Here is a 21,604-nt window from a genome sequence, read left to right on the forward strand (position 1 = left end):
ATGGGACTGGTTTAGCACATTGGCCATAGCAGAGCTTGGGGCTTATGGCCCCACCCTCCAGGCATCACTTGGTCCACATAATGGATGCTAATAACATCACCTAGCCCCATAGGATTGTACGGAGATTTGGTGAGAGAATAGGCATAAAGCACTTAGATGAGTGCTGGTGAGGGGTCAGCACTCAAAGGTAGGATTGCAACTCCTCGGGTATGGGGGCTGCCTCTGTGCAGACAGTGCTCCCCGGCCTGGTCCTGAGCCTTGGAGATTCAGAGGTGGTCAGTGCACCCAGGGCACTCTGTTTTAGCAAAGCCTATAGGGGAAGCCAGTCACCAATACATGGCTTCTTGGTGAATGGAATTGGGGGTGGGTGGAGGCAGGTGGGCAGCACGGGGCTAATAAGGCTGAGTATGTGGCTCCCATTTCTATCTCAGGCCTGGCCCAAGAACACCCACTGGCTGACCAGGGAGCCCTGGAATGCAGGCTGGTCCCATCCATCTGCTCATTAGACCTGCTGGCCAGAGGAGCCCCTCTCTCTAGTCTTCACTGAGTGTTTTTAAATAACAAAAATCCAATCAAGCTCATCTTGAGATCTAATTTTTAAAATCTAGTTGGCTTATTAAATAATTCATGAATGGGCAAGCAACCCTCCTACCAAGTAAAAGAGGATTCCAGAAATCTGTTGAAAAGGAGTGGTTTTTAGAGGCAGAAAGAAGGCCTGATAAGGAAAGAGGGAATTATTTTAGGCTTACGTGGCCATCTACGGGGAATGAGGAAAAGGTCTCAAGTGGATGATTTCATCTTCCTTTGGGGGATGGGAAAAGTTGTTATATGGGTGCCAAGCAGCAGCTTTCAGTTAAGAATTCCTTCCTAAGGAGGGTGAAAGTGTCCCGAGGCTAGCGATTAACTGAGCTTCTTAGGTTAGACATTTAGGTGGGCTTAGCACCAGGTCCCAAGTTGGACTGTTTTATTTTGTTTTTAAATTGCTTTCAGCTTCATCCTGGGCTAAAGAGAAAGGTCTTTCCAGAGCCAGAAGAACTTGTTGTGCCCAAGGTCAGCAGACTCGGCGGCGAGCATAGCCTCCAAGAACCCAAAGACAGCTGATGCAAACACAAAAGGGAGTTTATTTCAGACTCGAGTCCGGGTTCACGGCACCTACCAATGCAGTGGCAGATACCGAGAGCCCCGAACAAAGGAAGCAGGGGTCTGTTAATAAGGTTAAGTTATGCTGGCAGTTACTCATTGGCTACAAGGATGCGTTCGCCAACTTGGCCCGGCTGTCATTCTAAGCTGACTGGCCAGGCCGAGATGCAGCTCCAACCTGCAGCTCCAATGACAGCAAGTTCGCCCTCACTGGTGACCGGAGAGTAAGGATGGAGTGAGGGTCCAAACTATCTCTGGAATGCAGTCTTCTCCCAGCAAAACCTAATATTCTAGAATGGCAGTTACACAGAGCAATGGCTAAGAATACTTATGCTTGGTTCCACAAACTTGCCTCCATTCAGGGCTCTGCTGTATTGTCCCACCTGGTCGGAACCACTTGGAACCCACAGGGACACATCCTGAAGGCCCCAATGTGAGACTCCCCTGCTGCCTGTCCACTCAGGCTCATAAACAGTCCCCTCTTGCTCACAGCACAGCCTCCCTGCTCAGACAGCCCAGTTGTGGGGGAGGGGGTGGTGTAGGTGTTCCCCAGAGATCAGTTCTCTGGGAGTGGGGTTTCTGGAGCACATGACTGTGCTTCCCAAGGCACAGTGGTCTTTTTTCCTTCTTCTGTTTCTTTTTTAGGTTAGGAGCACCTTTCAGTCCTCCTCAAATGTGGCTTCCTGATCTCCTCCTTGTTTTTCAGGAATTCAATGCATTTGTGAACAGCAGGAACCACTACATTTGAGCCTTGAACAACCTGGGTTTCAAAGGCATAGGTCCACTTACATGTGAGTTTTTTCATCTTGGGAAAGGAAAGTCCCAGCACTCAGGTGGGATGTAAGAGGCTCTACCCCCAATGCAGTGATGTCCAGTGTCTGGGATCCTCAGAGCCTGGGCTGACCCTCAGGAACTGGCTGACTCTGAAGGGCTTTGAGCAGTGAAGCAGTGTCAGTGGGAACCATGGAAAGCAACTCTCGTGGCAGAATGGCAAAGCTTTGGACAAAGGTAATGTCCGGGGCAGAGATGACAAGTGTCTGAAGAAGCCACTGGCCAAGGAGAGATAGGAGGGACACTAAGAGGTGAAATCAATAGTACATGATTGATGTGGACTCAAGTCCAAATGCCTTTACTCAGCTGGCCACTCCACCTTCAGGTCTTGTCACTCTCCTTGCCAGTTTCTGTTCTTGTTAGTTCTAGAATGTTCTTGCTCTGTCAAGTGAATGCTGTGCTAGCTAGCTTCTGTCTAGAGGACTGTTCCCCTCAATTTAGAAATCTTGGGTTCCTTTGTCTCCCTAGCTAGAGAATGAGGTCCATGAGGGAAGATATGCCAGTTTTCTCAGAATCCCAGAGCTGACATAAAGACTACTGACCATCTACAGCTTTCCCCTGCTATCTGAAAATGGAATAGTCGACTCTATTTAGCATGATTTTTGTAGGTTATTTTTTGGATCTGGGAATGCACACCAAAAAAAGGCCATATACATGGTATACCATAATAATGATAACAGTTATTGCCTAGACTCCAAAAATAACCTAGTGCATCATACCAAAAAGAAACCTTCCTATTATCATATAGTGTGTGTGGGGAAACCTATGTATTGGTTAAGTAAATCAACTAATAACAAAAAGATGGAGGGAGAAGAGGGAAAAAGGAAGTGAACGAAGGAATGAAGACATTGGGCACTGTCAGACCTTATTATAATCACACCTCTCTCTGATGTTATACATTAATCCTCATCGGAGTGAGGCCTTAGAATGATCTGAATAGCATCTGCCTCTGCTAGCTGCTGGAACGCGAACCAAATAAAACAGGAATGGTTCTGAGAATATTTTAATGTTTTGTCCCAACAGGTATAGTAAGAGGGTTGCATGATTAAAGGCAGTGCCTTCTGCAAACATTGATGCAGGTGCGGCGTGGGAGCATAAGAACCCAGAGAGAGACGCCAAGAGGAGGTGGATGGAGCCTGGGACGAACTGTCCAGAGTCCTGGAGCTCCAGTCCTGGATGCACCAGCAGCCTTTCAGCCGGCTCCAGCAGATTTACATTCTAAAATCTTTCCCTGCTTTGACTTTTTCTGTTCCTCCCTTGCTGCTTCCACCCTTACTGATCCCCCAGATCCTCAAGAGACCAAAATGTAAGCCAGAGCAGGAGATAGGGTTTGAATTAATTTCTGTGTCTTTGCATCTTGCAGTAAAATAGAAAAATCTAGCATCGTAAGTCCTATTTGTCCTGGGTTGCAACCTTTGCTTATGGTTTTCCCTGTCAATTAATTTTTAAAGAAAAGACTTTTGTTCTCTTGTGTCCGAATATCCATTGTTAAGATGAGGAGTGTTAAGTGCACAGGTTTGGGAGTTGGGCAGGACAGACACAGCCTCCGTGGCTCAGATTGACCTTGGGCAAGTTCCTCTGAAGTCCCTCCCCAAGCAGCTCCTCTGGATCTGTCTGCATACCTGGAAATTGGAGAATCCAGTATTATCTGCAGCTTGGCTATTGCTTACAACGTCTGCAGGGAGTTCATAAACCCATCTCAGATTTCTTTTGTGACAAGTATTGTAATTAAGGCCCTGGTCTTCATCCTGTAGGTAGGCAAAGAGCTTGCCTGGGGCTGTGCTCCCACCAATGGTAGCCAATCACTTGGGTGGTCATGCTTTCCTTAACCCTTTTGTCTTGGTAGTGAAAATGTTCCCTCAATAGCCTGCCTGCTCTGGCCTCCCACCTTCTGAACCTCTGTTTCTTCCTCTTTAAGAAAAAGGGCGAGCTTGAAAGAGCTGGAGTCCCTTGGGACCTGGGGGTGGGGTGGGGTGGGATTCAGGAGGCTGAACATGGGGGTCTGGAGTCTGCAGCCTGCACCGAGTAAGCAATGCCCCCCTACCCCATCCAGCTTTGAGGAATGGCCACAGAGGCCAAGAAAGCAGGCAGCTCACTAGCTCTGGGCCGGAAGGGTGCAAGGCAGCTGGTGTGGTTGGCTCTCGTGCTGATCACAAGCTCCACGGGCAATTATATATGTCTTTGATTAATAAAAAATGGAGCAATGAATGAATACTTAATCAGCACAGTCTGGCGGGTCGGTTCTTTCAAAACCTGGGCTGGGGGTGAGGCAGGGAATAATCAAAAGGGTCGTTGGGGTGAAAAGTCAGGGCACCCCGCGGGGGTGGGGGGTGGTTTCTGGGGAGCTGTGCTGCGGTCCAGGTTCTTGCTCTCTGTGCTGGCGATTGTGCCGCCAGCTCTGGGAACTGAGAGCGAGAACGCTGAGCTGGTGGGTTCATGGGGGCTCCGTGTCCACTCAAGGGGTCAAGGCAGAGCATATGGAATAGGGCGTGCGTGCGTGTGTGTGTGTGTGTGTGTGTGTGCACGCGAGCGCACACGCGCGCTGTGACTTTGTGCTACTCGCCAAGGGCCTGTCCAAGCGCACAGCAGGATTAAAATAGCTCGGTTAGGAAAGCAGGGCGAAGCGAGGGAGCGGCGAGGCTGCAGGGCCAAGAAAAGTGGGAAGAGAAAGTGCTTGGTGAGCGGGAAGGAGCGCAGGCCCCGGGCGCGCGGGATCACGCCCCGCGGGAAGGAAGTGATGGGGCCGGGCGGTGCCCGCGCTCCCCGCCCGCCCCCGCCAGGGGCCTTCCCGGCGGGCACCGCGGGCCGCGAGCAGACGGCGGCGGGAGGCTCGAACCCACCCCGCGCAGCGCGCCGAGGTCCCGAGAGGCCGGAGAGGCGGCTCCGAGAGGACGGCGGTAGGCGCGGGGCAGATGGGGTGAGGGTCGCGGGGGCTCCCGGGCTGGGGCGCAGCTGGACACCGAGGCTGAAGCCTGAGCTCACACGCCTCACCCCGAGTTCTTCCTCCGCCCCCCCCAACCCCCGTGCAAATGTAGGGCCCCCCCGTCGTGGAGGGTCGCATTGGGGAGGGGCGCGTTGGAGTCGGGAGGCTGGGGCGCTAGACCGGCCTGCGGGGAAGGGAGTGTCCAGCAGCTAGGGGGAAAGGATGTCCTGAGCTCAACCCATACAGGCTTTGTGGACGCCACCCCCACTCCGGACCAAAGCCATCAGGACATTGGGAAAGACAAATCCCGTCACCACCAAAGGGAGGGGGGCTGGGACCCGAGGGTGGAGTTCAGCAGCCAGGGTTGGTATAAAAACTAGACGCGTGGGCCTTGGGGGTCACTCTCGCCTCCTGGCTTCACGGCCCCTGGCTCGCGCCAGCTCTCAGAGCGCCATTTGGGATTCCTGATCGGGTAGGACGCATTTAAAACTTTGTCTCCCACTTTTCTCCCTGAGCTGTACATTTCCTCACTTGCCCTTCCCTTGTCAATAAACCTTTTATTAACCTTTCGCGTGTGCCTGCAGTTGAGCATGGATAAGTCCTTTTAAGCGCGGGTGAGGACCCACAGTCAGGCACCCCGTTTTGTATCGGGGCTGCCCTGTAACATAGCCAGTGGACTGGAATCGCCCTGGAGCTGCTGTTGGTTGTTAAGAAAGGAAGGAGAGCAAAACACCCCTGTCCTCAGGACTTGTGAGATAAAGCCCCCCATCCCCTGCCTGGGTCAGAATTGCTGCTGTTACTTTTTTTTTTTTTTTTAAGATTTATTTATTTATGCATACAAGAACTGGGGTACAGGCCAGAGGTGTGGGGGCTGAGAGGAGTCACCAGACAGAGTGGGGCGCAGACCAGGCAGATTGAGTGAAGTACACTGCTGAGGGGAGCAGCGGGCGAGTCAGGAGAGGTCTGCTGTGCCATGTAGGTTGCTCCCTGGCCGGCCGGGGGATTGAACTCGCCCTGCAGTGGCTGCGGACAGCTTCCCAGGTTGCGTCTTAACCCCTCGCGCCACCAGGGAGGCCCAATGCGGTTACTATTTTAGTGGATGGTCTTCAGACTCTGCACTAGCTTCTCACTCTCCCTCCTCTGCCCACTGTGGTGGGAGAGACCTTTGGCATTTCTAACGCCTGGCCTCTCTCTCCACCTACAAAGAACCCTTTGTCTCCCTGACCCCTTCCCACAATCCCCCTGGACCAAGGAGCCGCTGCCTCAATTTACAGGATCCAGAGACTGGCCCACAGAGGGGTTTTGCCCAAGTCTGAACCCGCCAGAATCAGAGCTACCTGAAGGAACGGGCTTGCCGGAGGAATTTTCCAGGTGCTCCAGACCCAGGACTCGCGGCTCTTGTGGTCAGCCCAAGAGGCCTCAATGGGACTTGAGGAGGCTCCGCCTCAGGCTGGGCCAGGCCTGGGCCTCCGCCTCCGCCTGGCCACCCTCCTGACCGGGCTGCTGGAATGCCTTGGCTTTGCAGGCGTCCTTTTCGGCTGGGCGTCCCTGGTGTTTGTTTTCAAAACAGAGGGTTACTTTGAGGAGCTGTGTGAACCCAATGCCCAGCTGATGGCCAATGCCACCGGGGAGAATGGTAAGGGGTGGTCATTTCTTTGGGGAAGTTGAGTCTTATTCCCAGGTGGTAGATTCCACCCCTTGCCCACCCTGCTGGCCTTTCCATGGCAAGAGAAAGGGGGTATCCGCTTCCCTGATGAAACACCTCCCCCAACCTTGGATTAGGAGGTGCCTGGGGAAGGAGGGGCCCCTTCCTGAGGGGAATAAGGGGCAACCACATTTCAGCGCAGGAGAGGGAGGACTTGCCACTGGGCCCCTGGAGGGACGCCATCTGGTAGGAAGGCTGGGACGGACGGGAGGCTGACCCTCTGCTCGGGCTCTTGAGGTGTCCCCTGTTCTCCCACAGGCTGCAAAGCCCAGGATGAGAGATTCTCACTCATCTTCACCCTGGCGTCCTTTATGAACAATTTCATGACGTTCCCCACTGGCTACATCTTTGACCGTTTCAAGACCACGGTGGCCCGCCTCATAGCCATGTAAGTCCAGAGGCCCAGCCTGGGCAGAGGTGCACAGGAACAATTCTCCTGACAGCCAGCTGGGCTTGGAGGGAACCCCCCTCCGTTAGAAAGGAACTGTGTTGGTGACAGTCTCTGGACCCCACCCTTTTCCCATACCCCTACTTCCCTTTCTTCTTGCCCTGCTCCATGTGGCCTGTCTGTACAATGTGCTGCAGTGAGCCGGGAGTGCACACTACTTCCTGTAAAGGCTGGCATGGGGCCAGGGTTACAAAATTAGCAAACCTAAAATTGCCACTCTGCCTTCATCCCAGGATCCTCATCTTCCTCTCCTTATAAGGCCTCACACCCTGGTCACTGAGGCTCAGTCATGATCCTGCTTACCCCCAGCCCTCCCCCAGGACTGACTTAGCTAGTTAGGCCTGTGGGGTATTTCCTAGGGCTCAGAAAGGAGGGGGGGGCAGAGAGGGTGTCCCATGCATATGAGTCGAAGATGTCCCTGCCACCCCATATGTCTCAGCACTGCCTGGCCAGGTTGGGTGATAAGCAGGGCTCTGTGGGGAGCTGATAGATCCCAGAGCGGGATCTATCTTCCTTCCTGGAAGGCACTTGAGTTGTCCGATTGGGGGGCCGCGGGGCCAGCTGCGCTGGGAAGCAGCCAGGCCCTTCATCTTTGAGCCTGGTGCGTGAGGACTTTCTGTTTCTCCTGTTCTGTGGGGCCCATCTTCTCTCCCTCTTGCTTTGTCCCGCCCTCTTCAACCTTCATATGCTGAGAAAAGCCCCGTCTTCCCTCCTCTGCAATCATTCTGTCTCCTTCACTTTCATGCGGAACATTTTAGTTCGGACACTTCTGGCTGTCCCTTGGGAATCACCTAGGGATTGATGAGGGCTCTGGGGGTGAAGGGGGTGCAGAAATATATCTCTCTTATAAATCGCAGTATCACTCTGAGGCACTTTTATTACCCTGTGTCTTATAAGACTCCCAGATGACTGGGAGATTCCCATCACCTTGGGATGGTGGTCCTGAAGTCATAATGCCCTAGAACATTAAGTTTGGGGTCTTGGTCAATCCGATCATTTCCTTTTGTAGCACAGGCTACTGAGGGCCAGAGAAGGGCAGTCCCTGCCCTAGATCACACAGCAAGGATGAATTAGAACTCAAGGTTTTAATATGTAGCGCAGGTACCAATTCCTTTCTCCAGGGAATGGACCTGTTGGGATGTAGGGGAAGGTAAAAAGTATCAGGCTTTTCTGCCCTCCAGCTATCAGGATAGATGACGGAACCCTGTGGTCCTGAATGCATGCCTGATGGCGGGCACCTGGAGTAGGGCGTGGGCATAGGGAGATGGGATTCACCTGGGCTAAGACTGGGGTTTTAAGGGCGGTGTCAGGGGGACGCCAGCAGGAGCAGAGAAGCCGAGAAGCAGAGAGAAGGCTGGAGAGCCCAGAAAGAGTGAGAACTTGCTGGGGGCTGGGAGGCCTGCCAGCCTCCCGGCCCCCCAGCACCCCTGCTTGCCGTGTGCCTGGTAATCCCAATAAAAGCCTGCAAAGCCACCGAGGGCTCCAGGATTCCTCCTTTACCTGGTCTGCTGGGTCAGAAAACCTGCTCCGTGGCCATTCCTGACCCTACACGGGACTTCAGGTGGACAGGCCTCGCTCCATCCACTCTCCTCCTGGCTAATCCCTGCAGCTGCTCCTGAACTCATCAGCTGGGGACTTGCCTGCCTAGCTCTGCACCCCCAGAAGGCAAAATACCACATTGTGGAGGTCTAGGTCACATTTTAATCACCAGGTGGGACTTCCTGGACCTGGTTCTGGGCCTGGGACTCAAGAATCTTCAATGCCCATTGAACTTCCTGCCAGAGAATGCAGGAGATTGAGAGAACAGAATTTGGCTCTCCCCAAATTTCTTTTTTCTTGACAACGTTCTTCATCTCCCATTCTGTATTTCAGCTTTCTCTACACCACCGCCACGCTCACCGTCGCCTTCACCTCTGCAGGTGAGTGTTGTCAGGGTGTGGGAGGGACATGCGGTCAGGGGCACCTGGAGGATGGGGCAGGTGTGGAGGTGATGGGCAGGATGCTCTGACCCCAGGTATTCAAAGATCCACAGACTCCGAGCTGGAAATTACCTGTGAGAGAGTTATTGCTGGACTCTGGGACCAGTTCAGTCTACTGAGAACTGTGAAAAAAAAAAAAAGGACAATGGGAGATTGTTTCTGAGTCAGATTTATTCAGAATTTCCCCCTTGTGTGTATCCAGACCTTCTCTTTTTAAAACAAAATGATAATATGAGTGACAGTTGTTTTTGAAAATATCCTTATTTAGCAGGGTAAAAATTAACAGCCCTATCGTAGTCAGAAGTGTTCAAGTTTCCCTGGTCTAGAAATGTATAAAATTCCCACGGTCTGGGAATGCCCATCTGCTTCCGTTCTCCCTTCCCCCACTATGGAGAGAAAACTGAGACCAGAGGAGACCCTCCAAAGACCCTTGCAAAGACCCTCCCAGACCACAGAGCACGTTTTGGGGGAAAGCCTGGAGACCTTGGCTGTGTGCTTCCTTAGCACGCCGGTTGTGCTGGCAGAGATGCCTTTGGATAATCCTTCCCTGTAGCTGGTCCCGTGGCCGTACGGTTGGGTGGGGCATGAGAGTGCAGCACTTTCATGCTTGTATCTCTGGGCTGACCTGCTGGCATCATGGCAGGTAAACAGGTGAAGGTCTTTGGGCAGATGCATCTCATGAAATAACCCAGCACCTCCAGCCCGTTCTTTAAAACCAGTCTCTTCATCAAACTGCATGCATCTTGTCTAAAAGCCTGTGAGTGATGTTCAAGAGGCTGAGCATGGAGCTGGTGGCTGTGCAGGTGTGACTTATCCTTGTGAATTGTTGGAGCAACATGTGTTCCCTTCCCCATAGAACAGTGTGGCTTGCACACTCACACTATTGGAAAGGGAAACCCAATCAAGCTGTGGTGCGTGAGGAGAGGTTGCTTTTTGTAAAGATAGACACTGAATCATCAATTGTGCAAATACTCCAGAATTAGTTCTTAGGGTGCTTTTCAGGGTATAGAACAGTCATTGCCCCAGAGGCCATTGGGAAGCACCATGTGCCCCATTAACAAGCACTGAGTCACCTGGTGGAAAAGTTACGGTCTATCTCCCTTTCAGTTCTCCAATATCTTGACCTGGGGCTCGTGTGGTTTTTTTTTTTTTTTTTTTTTTTTAAGATTTATTTATAGAAAAACTGGGGTGCAAGCCAGAGATGGGGCGGGGGCTGAGAGGATTCACCAGAGACAGTGGGGAACAGAACAGGCAGATGGACTGAAACCCTGCTGAGGGGAGCAGCGGGCGAGTCAGGAGAGGTCTGCTACACCATGTGGGGAGCTCCCTGGCCAGGGATCAAACTCCTGCTGCAGTGGCTGCTGATAGCTTCATAGGTTGCATCTTAACCCCTTGCACCACCAGGGAGGCCCCAGCTGGTGTGGTCTTAACACTATGGCAAGAGCAGGCTTCAGGGTCTGCACACTCTGAGGGCAACTGCATTCTTTTACAATGTAATAACACTGTTTTCCTTTCATCCTATTTATTTCTACAGGGACTCTCTAGCTTCCTGACAAGCAACATGAGTTGCTTTTCATTTATAGGTGTGATTAAAAAGTCTCCTTTTTAAGTCATAGATTTCTTTTGAAAAGTGAGTCAACTTACGGGAAACATTTTAGCATTGGACAGGCGTAGGCAGTGCCAGAACCATTGAGGCGTGCAGAACCATGCAGGTGGCAGCCTGTGGTCCAGGAGAGACTCATTTATGAAGACTCTCCTGGGACAACGGTGGTTGTCCTGCTCTTATGCAGCCCTTTCCAGCCCTACTGCAAGGATTTATTTACACCACCCTTCAAGGGCAGGAGGTGTGTTTTTCTCATCCTGCATCCCTACTGCCAAGTCTGGTGCCTGGTATGGAGCAGGTGCTCAATCCCAGGAGGCAAGTAGGGCAGGGACCGTCCTCCCGCTGAACAATCAGGTGGCTGAGTCACAGATTCAGAATCCCGCTCCAGGCCAGAGACTGAACTAGAGACTGGACTCGGGGGTGAATTGGGGGTCACATCCAGCTGTCTCCCCCACAGTGTCAAGAATAAACACAGAGGCTACTGTGTATTAGGAGTGTGGTTAGAGAGGCTGAAGGTGGCTCAGGAGACCTGCATGAGAACATTTGGGGGAGTCTCAACATGCACGCTGAGATCCTCCAGGGATGCAAGAAGGCTGACTAGTGCTAAGGCTGTAACCCCGGGGTTGTTGGGGATTTGGTACAGATGGGAGCTAGATTTCGAGGCTCTGTGTCTGGGTTGCTCTGTGACACTGCTGTCTGATTGTTCCAGACTCAGCAGTGCTGCTTTTCCTGGCCATGCCCATGCTCACTGTCGGGGGAATTCTGTTTCTCATCACCAACCTGCAGGTATGAGCTCATCTGGATCTCAGGCACCAGCAAGAGGCTGGGATGGGGAAGGGGAAGGACAGAAATTTCTTCAGTGGCTGCTACAAATGGGATTGGCCCAAGCCAGGGTGGGGTCTCCTGGGGTGGCAGGTGGGTTTGGGATATAATGAGGGCCTGGCACATGCTGGGTGCTCAGGGAATATTTCACGAATAAACGCATGATTTGGGCTGGTTATGTGTTCTTCAGGTTGGGAACCTGTTTGGCAGACACCGCTCTACCATCATCACCCTCTACAATGGTGCATTTGACTCCTCCTCGGCTGTCTTCCTTATCATTAAGGTAAAAATGAGCAGTAGCCAGCATTTATGGAGCTGTCCATAGGCCAGTCTCTTTGCACGATTTCTCTCCCTCAAGCCTCAGAGACGGAGAGGAGCTATTTAATCCTCATTTTACAGGTGGATCATTTAGTCTGCTGCTATGAACATGGGTGTTAGACTGACCTTCCCCCTTCCTTTTTCTGCAGCTCCTTTATGAACAAGGCATCAGCATCAGGGCCTCCTTCATCTTCCTGTCTGTCTGCAGTATCTGGCATGTTGGGCGTACATTCCTCCTGATGCCCCGGGGGCACATCCCCTTCCCTCTGCCCCCCAACTACAGCTATGGGTAAGGCCTGTGCTCTGCTGGTGGTTGGCCCCTTATCTGACCTGGGAAGGAAGCAGGGATAGGCCAGACTTTGTGGGGGTAGGGTGGCGGAGACCTGTCACACAGTGGAGGACTAGAAGAGCTGCGTCAGCTAGCTACTGCTGCATAACAAACGGTCCCAAGCTTGATGCTCTGGAACATTACACATTTATTATTTTTCACAAGTCCGTGGGTGGCTGGCTGGTTCTCCTGATTGGGGACAGGCTTGGGCAATCTTGGCAGGGCTCACCCAGGCCTCTGATCATTTGGTGGGATAGCTGGGGCTGGCGGGTCTAGGAAGGCCTCACTCAGGTGGAGTTTACCTGGTGTTGGTTTGGGGTGTGGGGCTGTCTGGGTGCCATGTCTCTCACCTCCAGCAGGCTAGCTGGGGCTTATTCACTAGGTGGTTTAGGGTTCCAAGAGTAAGTGCAGAGAGACATAGGGTTGCTTGGGGCTTAAGGTTGGAATTAGTGCTGCATCACTCTTGCTGCTTTCTTGGGCTGGAGCAGTTCAGAGCTGCAAAGTCTCATTTGTAAAGGAGATTAAGGGAGGTGATGATTTATGCAATTGGTCATCACAAATGGTAGAGGGTGGCCATTCATTGGCTGCTCATGATTGTCAGACCCTATGTGCCCCATGATCTCATCCTGGACTCCATCCCCGCAGACAGAGAGCCTTAGCTCTATTTACTAATTGAGAAAAAAAGAGACTCCAAAGGCCATGTGGCCACAGCTGGAAAGAGGCTGAGCTGGGCTTGAACCCAGGCCTGCCCTGCTCTGCCCATGCTGCCCCTGGTTCCCAAACTTTGCTGCACAAAAGTATCACTGCAATCACTTGGGGATCTTTTAAACATGCAGCAAACTGACTGCCACACCCAGATATTTTGATTCAACCCATCTGGGCCGCCCCAGCACTCGGGGCTCCTCCAGCGTGGGGGACATGTGGCGCCCTCCAGCCTGCACCTCGGGCTCAACTCAGCATCCTGGGCATGGGCTGGTGGGCTTCTCTTTCCACAGCCTGTGCGCTGGAAATGGAGCCACAGAGGAGCAGAGGGAAACTGCTGCTTCATCCCCGAAGCTGGAGCTGCCCTCCCAGGAATGCCTCTCACAGAAGACAGGTGAGCCCTGCTGCGGGGACCATTGCCCTCCGCCTGGCCTTTCTCTGCGGTAGGCCTGGCTTCTCACCTCCAGAGCTTCCTTCCAGGGGCTCAGGATAGGAGAGATCAGGTGGAAAGGGCCATAGGATCTTCTTTTTTTCTTTGTTTGGTTCATGTTGCTTGAAGTTTTGTTTGGCACACATTGAAATTGAAAACTGATCAGAATTGAGGGAGGGTCTTTTTAACCCCTCCTCTACAGAGGGTCTGGTGGGGGTAAGACTTTAGTCTCCTCTCCGTTTTCTGTCCCTCTTTTTTCTCTTATCATCTCAGACCCCCCCCAACCCTCCCCCCCAGTCAGTCTCTCACCAGGTGACTTCCTTCCCTGCTCTGCTCCTCAGTCCTAAGCCTGCCTCTTTGTCCCCTTTCCTGCAGGTCTCCCGGGTGCCCCCTCTCACTGTCTCATCTGCATTCATCTCCTTTCCCTCTTCTGTCGGTTGTGGGTCTTTGGTTCCAGCATCACAAACCACCGCCAGCCAAGGTAGAAACAAGAGCGGGAATTTTGAAAACTCACATCAAGGGGTGAATGAGCTCACAGCCTCCAGGAGGAGGAGAAGCCAGGGCTGCCGGGGCTTCCCTCCTGAGGTCGTCCTGGCCAGCCCGCCTCTCTAGGGAGAATGATCAGGTTGGTCGACCGGCGAGCGGAGCGGGACTCTTGATCCACGGTCCCATCTGGACCACGAGGACCAGGGTAGAGGAAGATTTCCAGAAGAAACTCAGGCTACCAGTGCCAGGGGAAGAGAGTGGATGTGGAGCCACTGGGCGATGCTGTCCACCCCACCCCTCATCTCTGCGCTTTGCCCTCTCCTCGTCTTTCTTTTCACCATTCTGGCTGAAAAAGATCAGGAAAGTGTTAGTGCAAGAAATGTCATTGTTAGTGCAAGAAATATCATTGTTAGTGCAAGAAATGTCATTGAATCCAAGATGTGAAAGACCAGATTTCAGGAGATCCAGAGAACACAGGGTGGGGTCCTTCCAGGTGGCAGGGCCAGGATGACAGAGGTGTAGAGGTGGGGGGGTGCCGGCCCCCTCAGGCCTCTGCATTCCTGGCCACTGCACTTCCACCTTCCTTGTAATTCATGCCCACGCCCTCCTCCCCCCATCAGAGATCCCAGATCCTGAGCAGCCGCAGCCGCCGCCACAGCCCCGATCTTTCTGGAGCTATGCGTTCTCTCGGCGCTTTGCCTGGCACCTGGTGTGGCTGTCTGTGATACAGCTGTGGCACTACCTCTTCATCGGCACCCTCAACTCGCTGCTGACCAACCTGGCCCGAGGGAACAGGACGCTGGGTGTGTGGCGGGGCTGGGTGCTGGCCCACCGCTCTGTGAATCTCAGCTGTGGACTTGGGGCCCCCAGCCTTGTGGGTGTGAAGCCCAGCAGGGCTGTGTGCTCCAGGGTGGGTCCAAGCAGGGTGTGGGGAGGAGGGTCAGGCGGGGAACAGCAGGTGGAGAGTCCTGACTTGCAAGGCAGTCCTAGAAATTTCTCCTTACCCCACACCTCTCTGCCCTCTGCAGTCAGCACCTACACAAACGCCTTTGCCATCACTCAGTTCTTCGGGGTGCTGTGCGCCCCCTGGAACGGCCTTCTCATGGACCGCCTTAAGCAGAAGTACCAGAAGGAAATGAAAAAGACAGGTGAGCCCACCTGGGATGTCAGAGGGTCGGGGATACGGGAGGAGAGAAGTCTTTTTCCTCCGGGTCTGTCTTTTGTTCTTAATATTATCTACTTATATCCATATGTCTCTCTCCCTCCCTCCCTGCATCTGCTCCTCCATCCACACCTCCATCCAGCTACTAGTCACTGTGCACCAGCCTTAGTTCCAGATTCAACAGTGGACAGACAGGTGTGTCCTTGTTTGCAGTCTGGAGAGTCATCATACATTATAATCTATTAAGTAAACCCAAAGGGGATCATGGGCACAGAGCCAGTTCTGGGTGAACACTGAGTTGGTATCCTGGAAAGCTTCCTGGAGGAAGTGGCGTGTAAGCTGAGACATATGAGCAAGAAGTGAGGAGATGAGGGGGGCCCTGGAAGAGTGGCCTAGGAATAAGGCAGGGGTGGGGGGTGTCAGAAGAAGGGGCGGCAATGCTATGCCAAGGAGTTTGCATGTGAATGGAGGGGCAGAGGGGAGCTGGTGTGCTATTACCTGTGGGGTCAGGGACAGGGTGGGACAAAGGTGAAAAGCGGAGGGTGACATTTCCCCTGTAGTTTCATCTGTCCCCTCGCCCAGCCCCCAACACTGCCATCCTACTCCAGACACCAAATCATTTTATCTAGAAAAACTTCCGTTTGCAGCTCCAACACATATGGAATCTTTTACTCAAACATCACCATAACATCCTTATCATAATATCATCATCACACCTTTAATAAAGCAGCAAGTTCTTCATAGCATCTGGTAAACATTCCTGTTCAAATTTACCTACTTTTCTCAAATAATGTCTTTTTTCCAGTGGCTTTGTTCAGATTAGGATCCACAAAGCCCTCCCCCCATGTACGTGGTCCATGTACCTTCTATGTCTCTGTCAATCTAAGGGAACATCCGCCCTTGTTTTCTTGTTTATTCGCTGAGGAAGCTGGGCGTTTGTCCTGTCATATTTTTCGTAGTTTGGATTTGGCATCATATTCCTTTGATTGGCTAATTCCTGTAAACAGGAGCATGGGAGGCAGAGGGGGGAGGCTGTTTAACACTTTTGGGCAAGAATAGCTCAGAGGCGGAGCCGTGGCTGCTGAGGGCCCCCCCGGTCTGTGCTCTCCTTACGATGAGAAGGTTGATCAGCGATGAGAAGGTTGATCAGCGGGTTCCAACATTGTGGGTCTGAGCCCCCTGGGATAAGGTTTCCCAGCAGCTGCAGCCCTCACGATTTTAGCGAGCACTGATGCCAGGGCCTGGACCCATTATTTTATTAGGATTACAAAACAGAGTTCCTTTTCCTTTTCATCGCTCAGATCCCTCTGGAAAGAAAAACTGGCTCATTCACGGGGTTGTGGCCCTGACTAACATGTTTGGTTCTTCCTCTCTTTACTAGTTTCATCATAATATGTTGGTGCCCTAAACCCCCAGGGATGAATGACTCATTTCTTGTTTTTGTTTTTTTTGTTTTTTTTTTTTAAAGTCTCATTTTAAATATGTCGGTCAGGTTTCAATCCATTTCTGTCATGATTTTCCCAATGCTCAGATTGCTCCCTTTTTGGCCCCTGGCACTCTCATCGCTCTGGTGTCTGTTAATCCCATTTGTTTCAGGAACTGCCCTGACTTTAGCACAATGGGATGTGGAAACTGTGTGTTTCCTGCCCCAGGCTGGAACTGGCCATTTCTCCAAGTGGCCTGGAATGGAAAATGTTTTGAAGGACTGTCATCTGGACCCTAGGGCTTCTGACTCTCCCGGGTTGTCATTGTCATTGGATAGTTAGAATCGAGAGAATCGTGGAAATAAAACACATTACTAGTGTGGACACGGGGGTGAAGGAAACCTGCTGGAGGAATAGAAATAATATCATGAATATCTAACAGTAGGTATGGCTAGGAATACTAGGGATACCTAGCAAAGGATATTTTAATTCAGATTTTACTTCCTTTACCTTTGTATCTCTTTTCCTTTGAAAATCATGGTTCCCTACAATATTATATACATATACTACGTGTGTAGATGTACACTGTATACTCTATGCATGTAATATATGCACACATATATGGTATTTAATATATAATTACTGGTCTAGCAAAATATGTACTGTTAACAACAGCGTGACTGCTGATTGCTCTCACTCCCTCCTCTGCCTGCTGAGCGGGTATACCCTGTCTCGGGATATATTCACAAGGGTTACACAGGCAAGTGGCTGTGTCTAACTGGTACCAAATTGACAAAGTTATGTTCGCTGGTTTCATTTTTTCCTGATTTGGGGGGGGGGATTTGCTTTGCTTGTTTTCTTCCTGTTTAGATTTAATTTTTTAAACATTTACACTTCCCCAAAGCCAACAGTGTGAAACAAGACCTATTCACAGGAGTTTAATTTCCTGCTGTGCTCCCTGCCCCCATGCTTTCCCTCTTTCTTTTGGTATTTTTAATGATTTTTTTTCCTTAAGTGCAGACATTATACATATATACAGTTATGCTAGAACGTGGGATGTGATATACAGAGTATATATTTCAGTGTGTGTGTGTGTGTGTATAGAGAGGGTGGCAGGCAGCACCCTGTCCTGCCTTGTCCAGGTGGCTCCTCCTCAGCCTGCTCTGTGTAGGGCGCCCCTCTGCCTCACCACTGGGCTCTGCTTTGTGTGGTGATATTGGGGCACCTTCCCCAACTGTCTGCCCTGTTCCCCGCCTTTGCTGAATGGTGCCAGACAGACATCTGGCCTGGAGTTGGAGGGGCCGTGCAGGTAGGATGTGGAGCCTGCTAGGAGGCCTTTGTCGTGGCCTGCCTGTGGGTTGACGGTGGTCAGGTCCTCGATGAATGAGTGAGGAAGTGCTGGGATGATGCTCAGGAGGCAGAGGAGCCACATTTAAGGATGGGCCTGAGCAGACGCCATTGGGGGATTCAAGGATGAGCCCCGGGTTTCTGCTGGGCCATTGGTGGATGGTGGTCCCTTGCTTTTCCCATCTCGTCCCCTGCCTGCCCTCCCTGTCCCCGCCTCTGGGCAGCCTGTCTTCTTCCGTTTGGCCTAGGTTCCTCGGCCTCGGCTGTGGCCCTTTGCTCCACGGTGCCTTCGCTGGCCCTGACCTCCCTGCTGTGCCTGGGCTTCGCCCTCTGCGCTTCGGTGCCAGTGCTCCCGCTGCAGTACACCACCTTCGTGCTGCAGGTCATCAGCCGCTCCTTCCTCTACGGGGGCAACGCTGCCTTCCTCACCCTCGCGTAAGTGGCCCTGGGCTGCATTTCTAGTGTGGACACGGGGGTAAAGGAAGCCTGCTGGAGGTGGAGACATCCGGAGGTGGGGGTGACCAGGAGCTGGGAGCTGGTGGGGGGCAGAGGGTCTGCAGCAGGTGCAATGCCTGGGACAGGTGGGGGGATATAGAGCATGTCCTTGAAACTTGGTGTCTGCTTTCCCTTCGGCGCCTGGTATCTCTCTACCTGGTGAACACTTGTTCCCCTTCCAAGGCCCGCTTCTTTTTTTTTTTTTTTTATCTCAAACTTGGTCAAATTTACATAATTTGGGGATACAACGTCACACCTCCATACAGCATGTGCTTCATTCCCCTCCACCAGGAGCTCCAGTGCCCTCTCGTCGTCACCACCCCTCTGGTAACCAGGGTATTGTTCACAATGTCTAGGAGTTATTTTTGTTGTGTTTTCTGTGGTTATTTATATTCCAAGTTACGGTGTCACTGTCTTTCACTCACGGACTTATTTCACCTAGCATCATCATCTCAGGAGCCACCTATTTTGTCTTAAAAGGCACGATGTCATCTTTTTGATGGCTGAATGGTTTTCCATTAAGTAGACATCCCCTGTTTCTTTATCCAGCCACCTGTGGTTAGGTTTGCAGGTTGGTCCCATGACTTGGCTGTGGTGGATTATGCTGCTGTGGGCATAGGCAGCACATGTCTTTTTGCATTAGAAATGTCACACTCCTTAGGTAAACACCTGGCAGTGTATATCCTATGGTGTTTCCATTTTCTTTTTATTTTTGTGTAGAAGAACTGGGGTATAGGCAGGAGCTTGGGGGTATGTGTGAGAGGATTCACCAGAGGCAGAGTGGGGAGCAGAACAGGCAGACTGAAGAAATACACTGCTGAGGAGAGCAGCGGGTGAGACAGGAGAGGTCTGCCGCACCATGCGGTTCAGCTCCCTGGCTGAGGATGGAACTCAGGCCATAGCAGTGACAGCACTGAGACTTAACCCATAGGCCACTGGGGAGGCCCTCCATTTTCTTTTTTTGAAGACCCTCCAGACCTTTTCCATAGAAGATGCACCAAATTCATCCCACCAGTGATGAGGGTTCTTTTTCTCCCCATGCTCACCAACATTTGTTGCTCCTAGTCTTTTTGACACAGCAAGGCCCATGTCCATTTCAGTGCCCCCGAAAGGAGCCGAAAGCATCCTGCCTCTGTGGTCCTCACACCTGGTACTTGCTTCCCTCAAGAGTGTGTGTGACTTGCCCTGGCCTGTCGTGATCCATGTGTCTGCCCTGATCCTCCCAGGCTCACACTGAGCCTGGGTCCCCGCTGGTTTCCCAGCTCCTGGTGCCTCACCTTTGCCCTGTGGTCTGAAAACCAGAGCAAAGGTGAAGGGAGCAAGGGCTGGGGTGTGGGTGCATGGAGCAGGCCTGGGACAGGGGGCTCAGGGGATGTGGCTGACAAAGAACCACCAACGCCAGGCCCTTACTGGGTGGGTTGGTCACTGAAGCGCCCTGGAACCCCATATGTCTCTCTCCCCAGATTCCCTGCGGAGCACTTTGGGAAGCTCTTTGGGCTGGTGATGGCCTTGTCTGCCATTGTGTCTCTGTTCCAGTTCCCTATATTCACCCTCATCAAAGGCCCTCTCCAGAATGATCCGTTCTACGTGAGTATGGTAGGGAGGGGTGGGACCTTGGACCAGCAAGGGCGTCCCCATCAGGGCAACTCAGTGGCCCCAGCAAAGTGTGCCTCAGGCCTTGCCTCCCACACTGGGTTCAGTGTGGGGACCCTGCCCTGTGCTGGATTTGTCTGGAGCCATGGGGTTAACATTGCACTGGGCTTCCCAGAGAGTACTTGTTATTGTGATATTTGGGAAGAAAATATTTGTAAATAAATACACATATTCTGGAGGAGAATATGAAACCCTTACACAACATTTCAAACAAAACCCAAAGACTTCCAGATTTCCTGCCTGCAGTGTGGGCTGACCCTGCTGGGCCCTAGGTCTGAAGCCGCTCTGGATCCCAGGCAGGCCCAAGGGGCTGGAGCTCTGTGCTCTCACCTCTGCATGCAGGGGTGCTCTTGGGCCCAGCCCTGGGAAGGGGCCAGAAAAGGCTCTAAGACTTGGGTCCGTGGCTTCTGCCTGGAGAAACCCCCCCTGAGAGTTATCTCCACCCTGGAGCTCAGTGTTCTGGGCACTGCTCAGCTCTGCCAGCTTCATTTTCAAAAGCCCAGCAAAGTTTCAGTTACTGGGATAAAAAGAATAGTTCTGAACTTAAAACTGAGGAGACTTGCTTGGCTGTGATAGGAGACGACAGCCCTCTCAGTCATCAGCAGTGTCGTGGCCGCCCCTGCTGCCGCCCGCCTCCTGATGGCCTGGGAGTCTCAGCCTCCATTTCATCCTCTGTGAAATGGGCGTAATACTCTCCCCGAAAACGTCTGAAAGCCCCGGGCACCACGGCGGGAGTAGAAAGATGCACCAGGCAGTTTTATCCCCTGGCTGGAGGGTGTGGACGCGGCTGATGCTGGGTGTGGTCTCTCTCCTCTGTCTCCCCTCTCCAGGTCAATGTGGTGCTGGTGCTTGTGACTCTCCTCACCTTCGTCCACCCCTTCCTGGTGTACCGGGAATGCCAGCGGAAAGAGAGTCCCGTGGAATGAGCTTGTCACCAACCTCACTTTGCTGCCCCGAGGTGCTTTCACTGATCTTTCCCCACCTTTGAGACCCCGGATCCAGAACGACTTTGCTCACTCAGGCTACCTGTATTAAGTAGCCATTGTATTTTTCTTTATACACACACACACACACACACACACACACACACACACACACGCACGCACGCGCGCGCGCGCGCGCGCGCATATTTATAAAGAAACTTATGTTATTTCCAGTTGAGATTTTTGATCAGCAATGCAAGGGTCTGAGCTCAAGCCATGGAGGCCGTGTAGAGCCGAGGCAAGGCTGCCTTCTTTGTAGAGCTTGGCCGACCTCTAGCCTGAGGGACGGGGCATGATGGGTGAGGAGGGTGGTTCCTATTCCTTTAGGCTATTTTGGGCCTGAAGCCAGTTAGTGCCTGGGCTCAAAATTACCTGCACTGCCAAGTAATTTCCAGGTGAAGAGAGTTCACCTTGAACTCTCTTCAATACCACCTGGAATGAATCCCCTGTCCTGGAGAGTCTCGGTTCTGCCACTCGGCAGAACCCCAAGGGGCACAGCCATGGTTAGAGAAGGGTGGTCGGCCTGGGATGGTACATGGAGCAGACTGGGTGGGAGTGGGGGGTCCCTAGCCCTGAGTCCCACCTCTGCCATGTCCTGGATGACCTTAGCAGCCCCTTCCCTATTCAGAGTATCAGGTTTCCCATCTGAATAAGGAGAGGGCTTGGGAATGATGGTTCTTTCTGGACAGAATGTTCCAGAAGGTTTTAAGACTAGTGATAGGCCACCCAAAGGGCCTTGGGAACCAGCTCACCTGCCTGACCAAAGGAATTCTGATGACGTCTTTTGGGGCTGTTTTTCCCTTCATGAAGAGGGAAGATTTTGTA

The 21,604-nt window shown here is 52.3% G+C and overlaps 1 protein-coding gene across 1 annotated transcript; it reads left to right on the plus strand.

Annotated features, from left to right (window-relative positions):
- Positions 1–6,316: 6,316 nt before the first annotated feature.
- On the plus strand, positions 6,317–20,722 carry SLC43A3 (solute carrier family 43 member 3; the record flags this gene model as incomplete). The annotated part of the gene is made up of 12 exons (XM_084229423.1): positions 6,317–6,530; positions 6,858–6,987; positions 8,920–8,966; positions 11,339–11,415; positions 11,642–11,734; positions 11,919–12,061; positions 13,093–13,193; positions 14,264–14,518; positions 14,744–14,863; positions 17,897–18,083; positions 19,607–19,730; positions 20,627–20,722. The coding sequence occupies 12 exons, from the start codon at positions 6,317–6,319 to the stop codon at positions 20,720–20,722; spliced, it is 1,587 nt and encodes a 528-aa protein (XP_084085549.1).
- Between the last annotated feature and the right edge of the window lie 882 nt (positions 20,723–21,604).

Source organism: Talpa europaea (assembly GCF_964194135.1).
Source record: "Talpa europaea genome assembly, chromosome: 1".
NCBI classification, from domain to species: domain Eukaryota; kingdom Metazoa; phylum Chordata; class Mammalia; order Eulipotyphla; family Talpidae; genus Talpa; species Talpa europaea.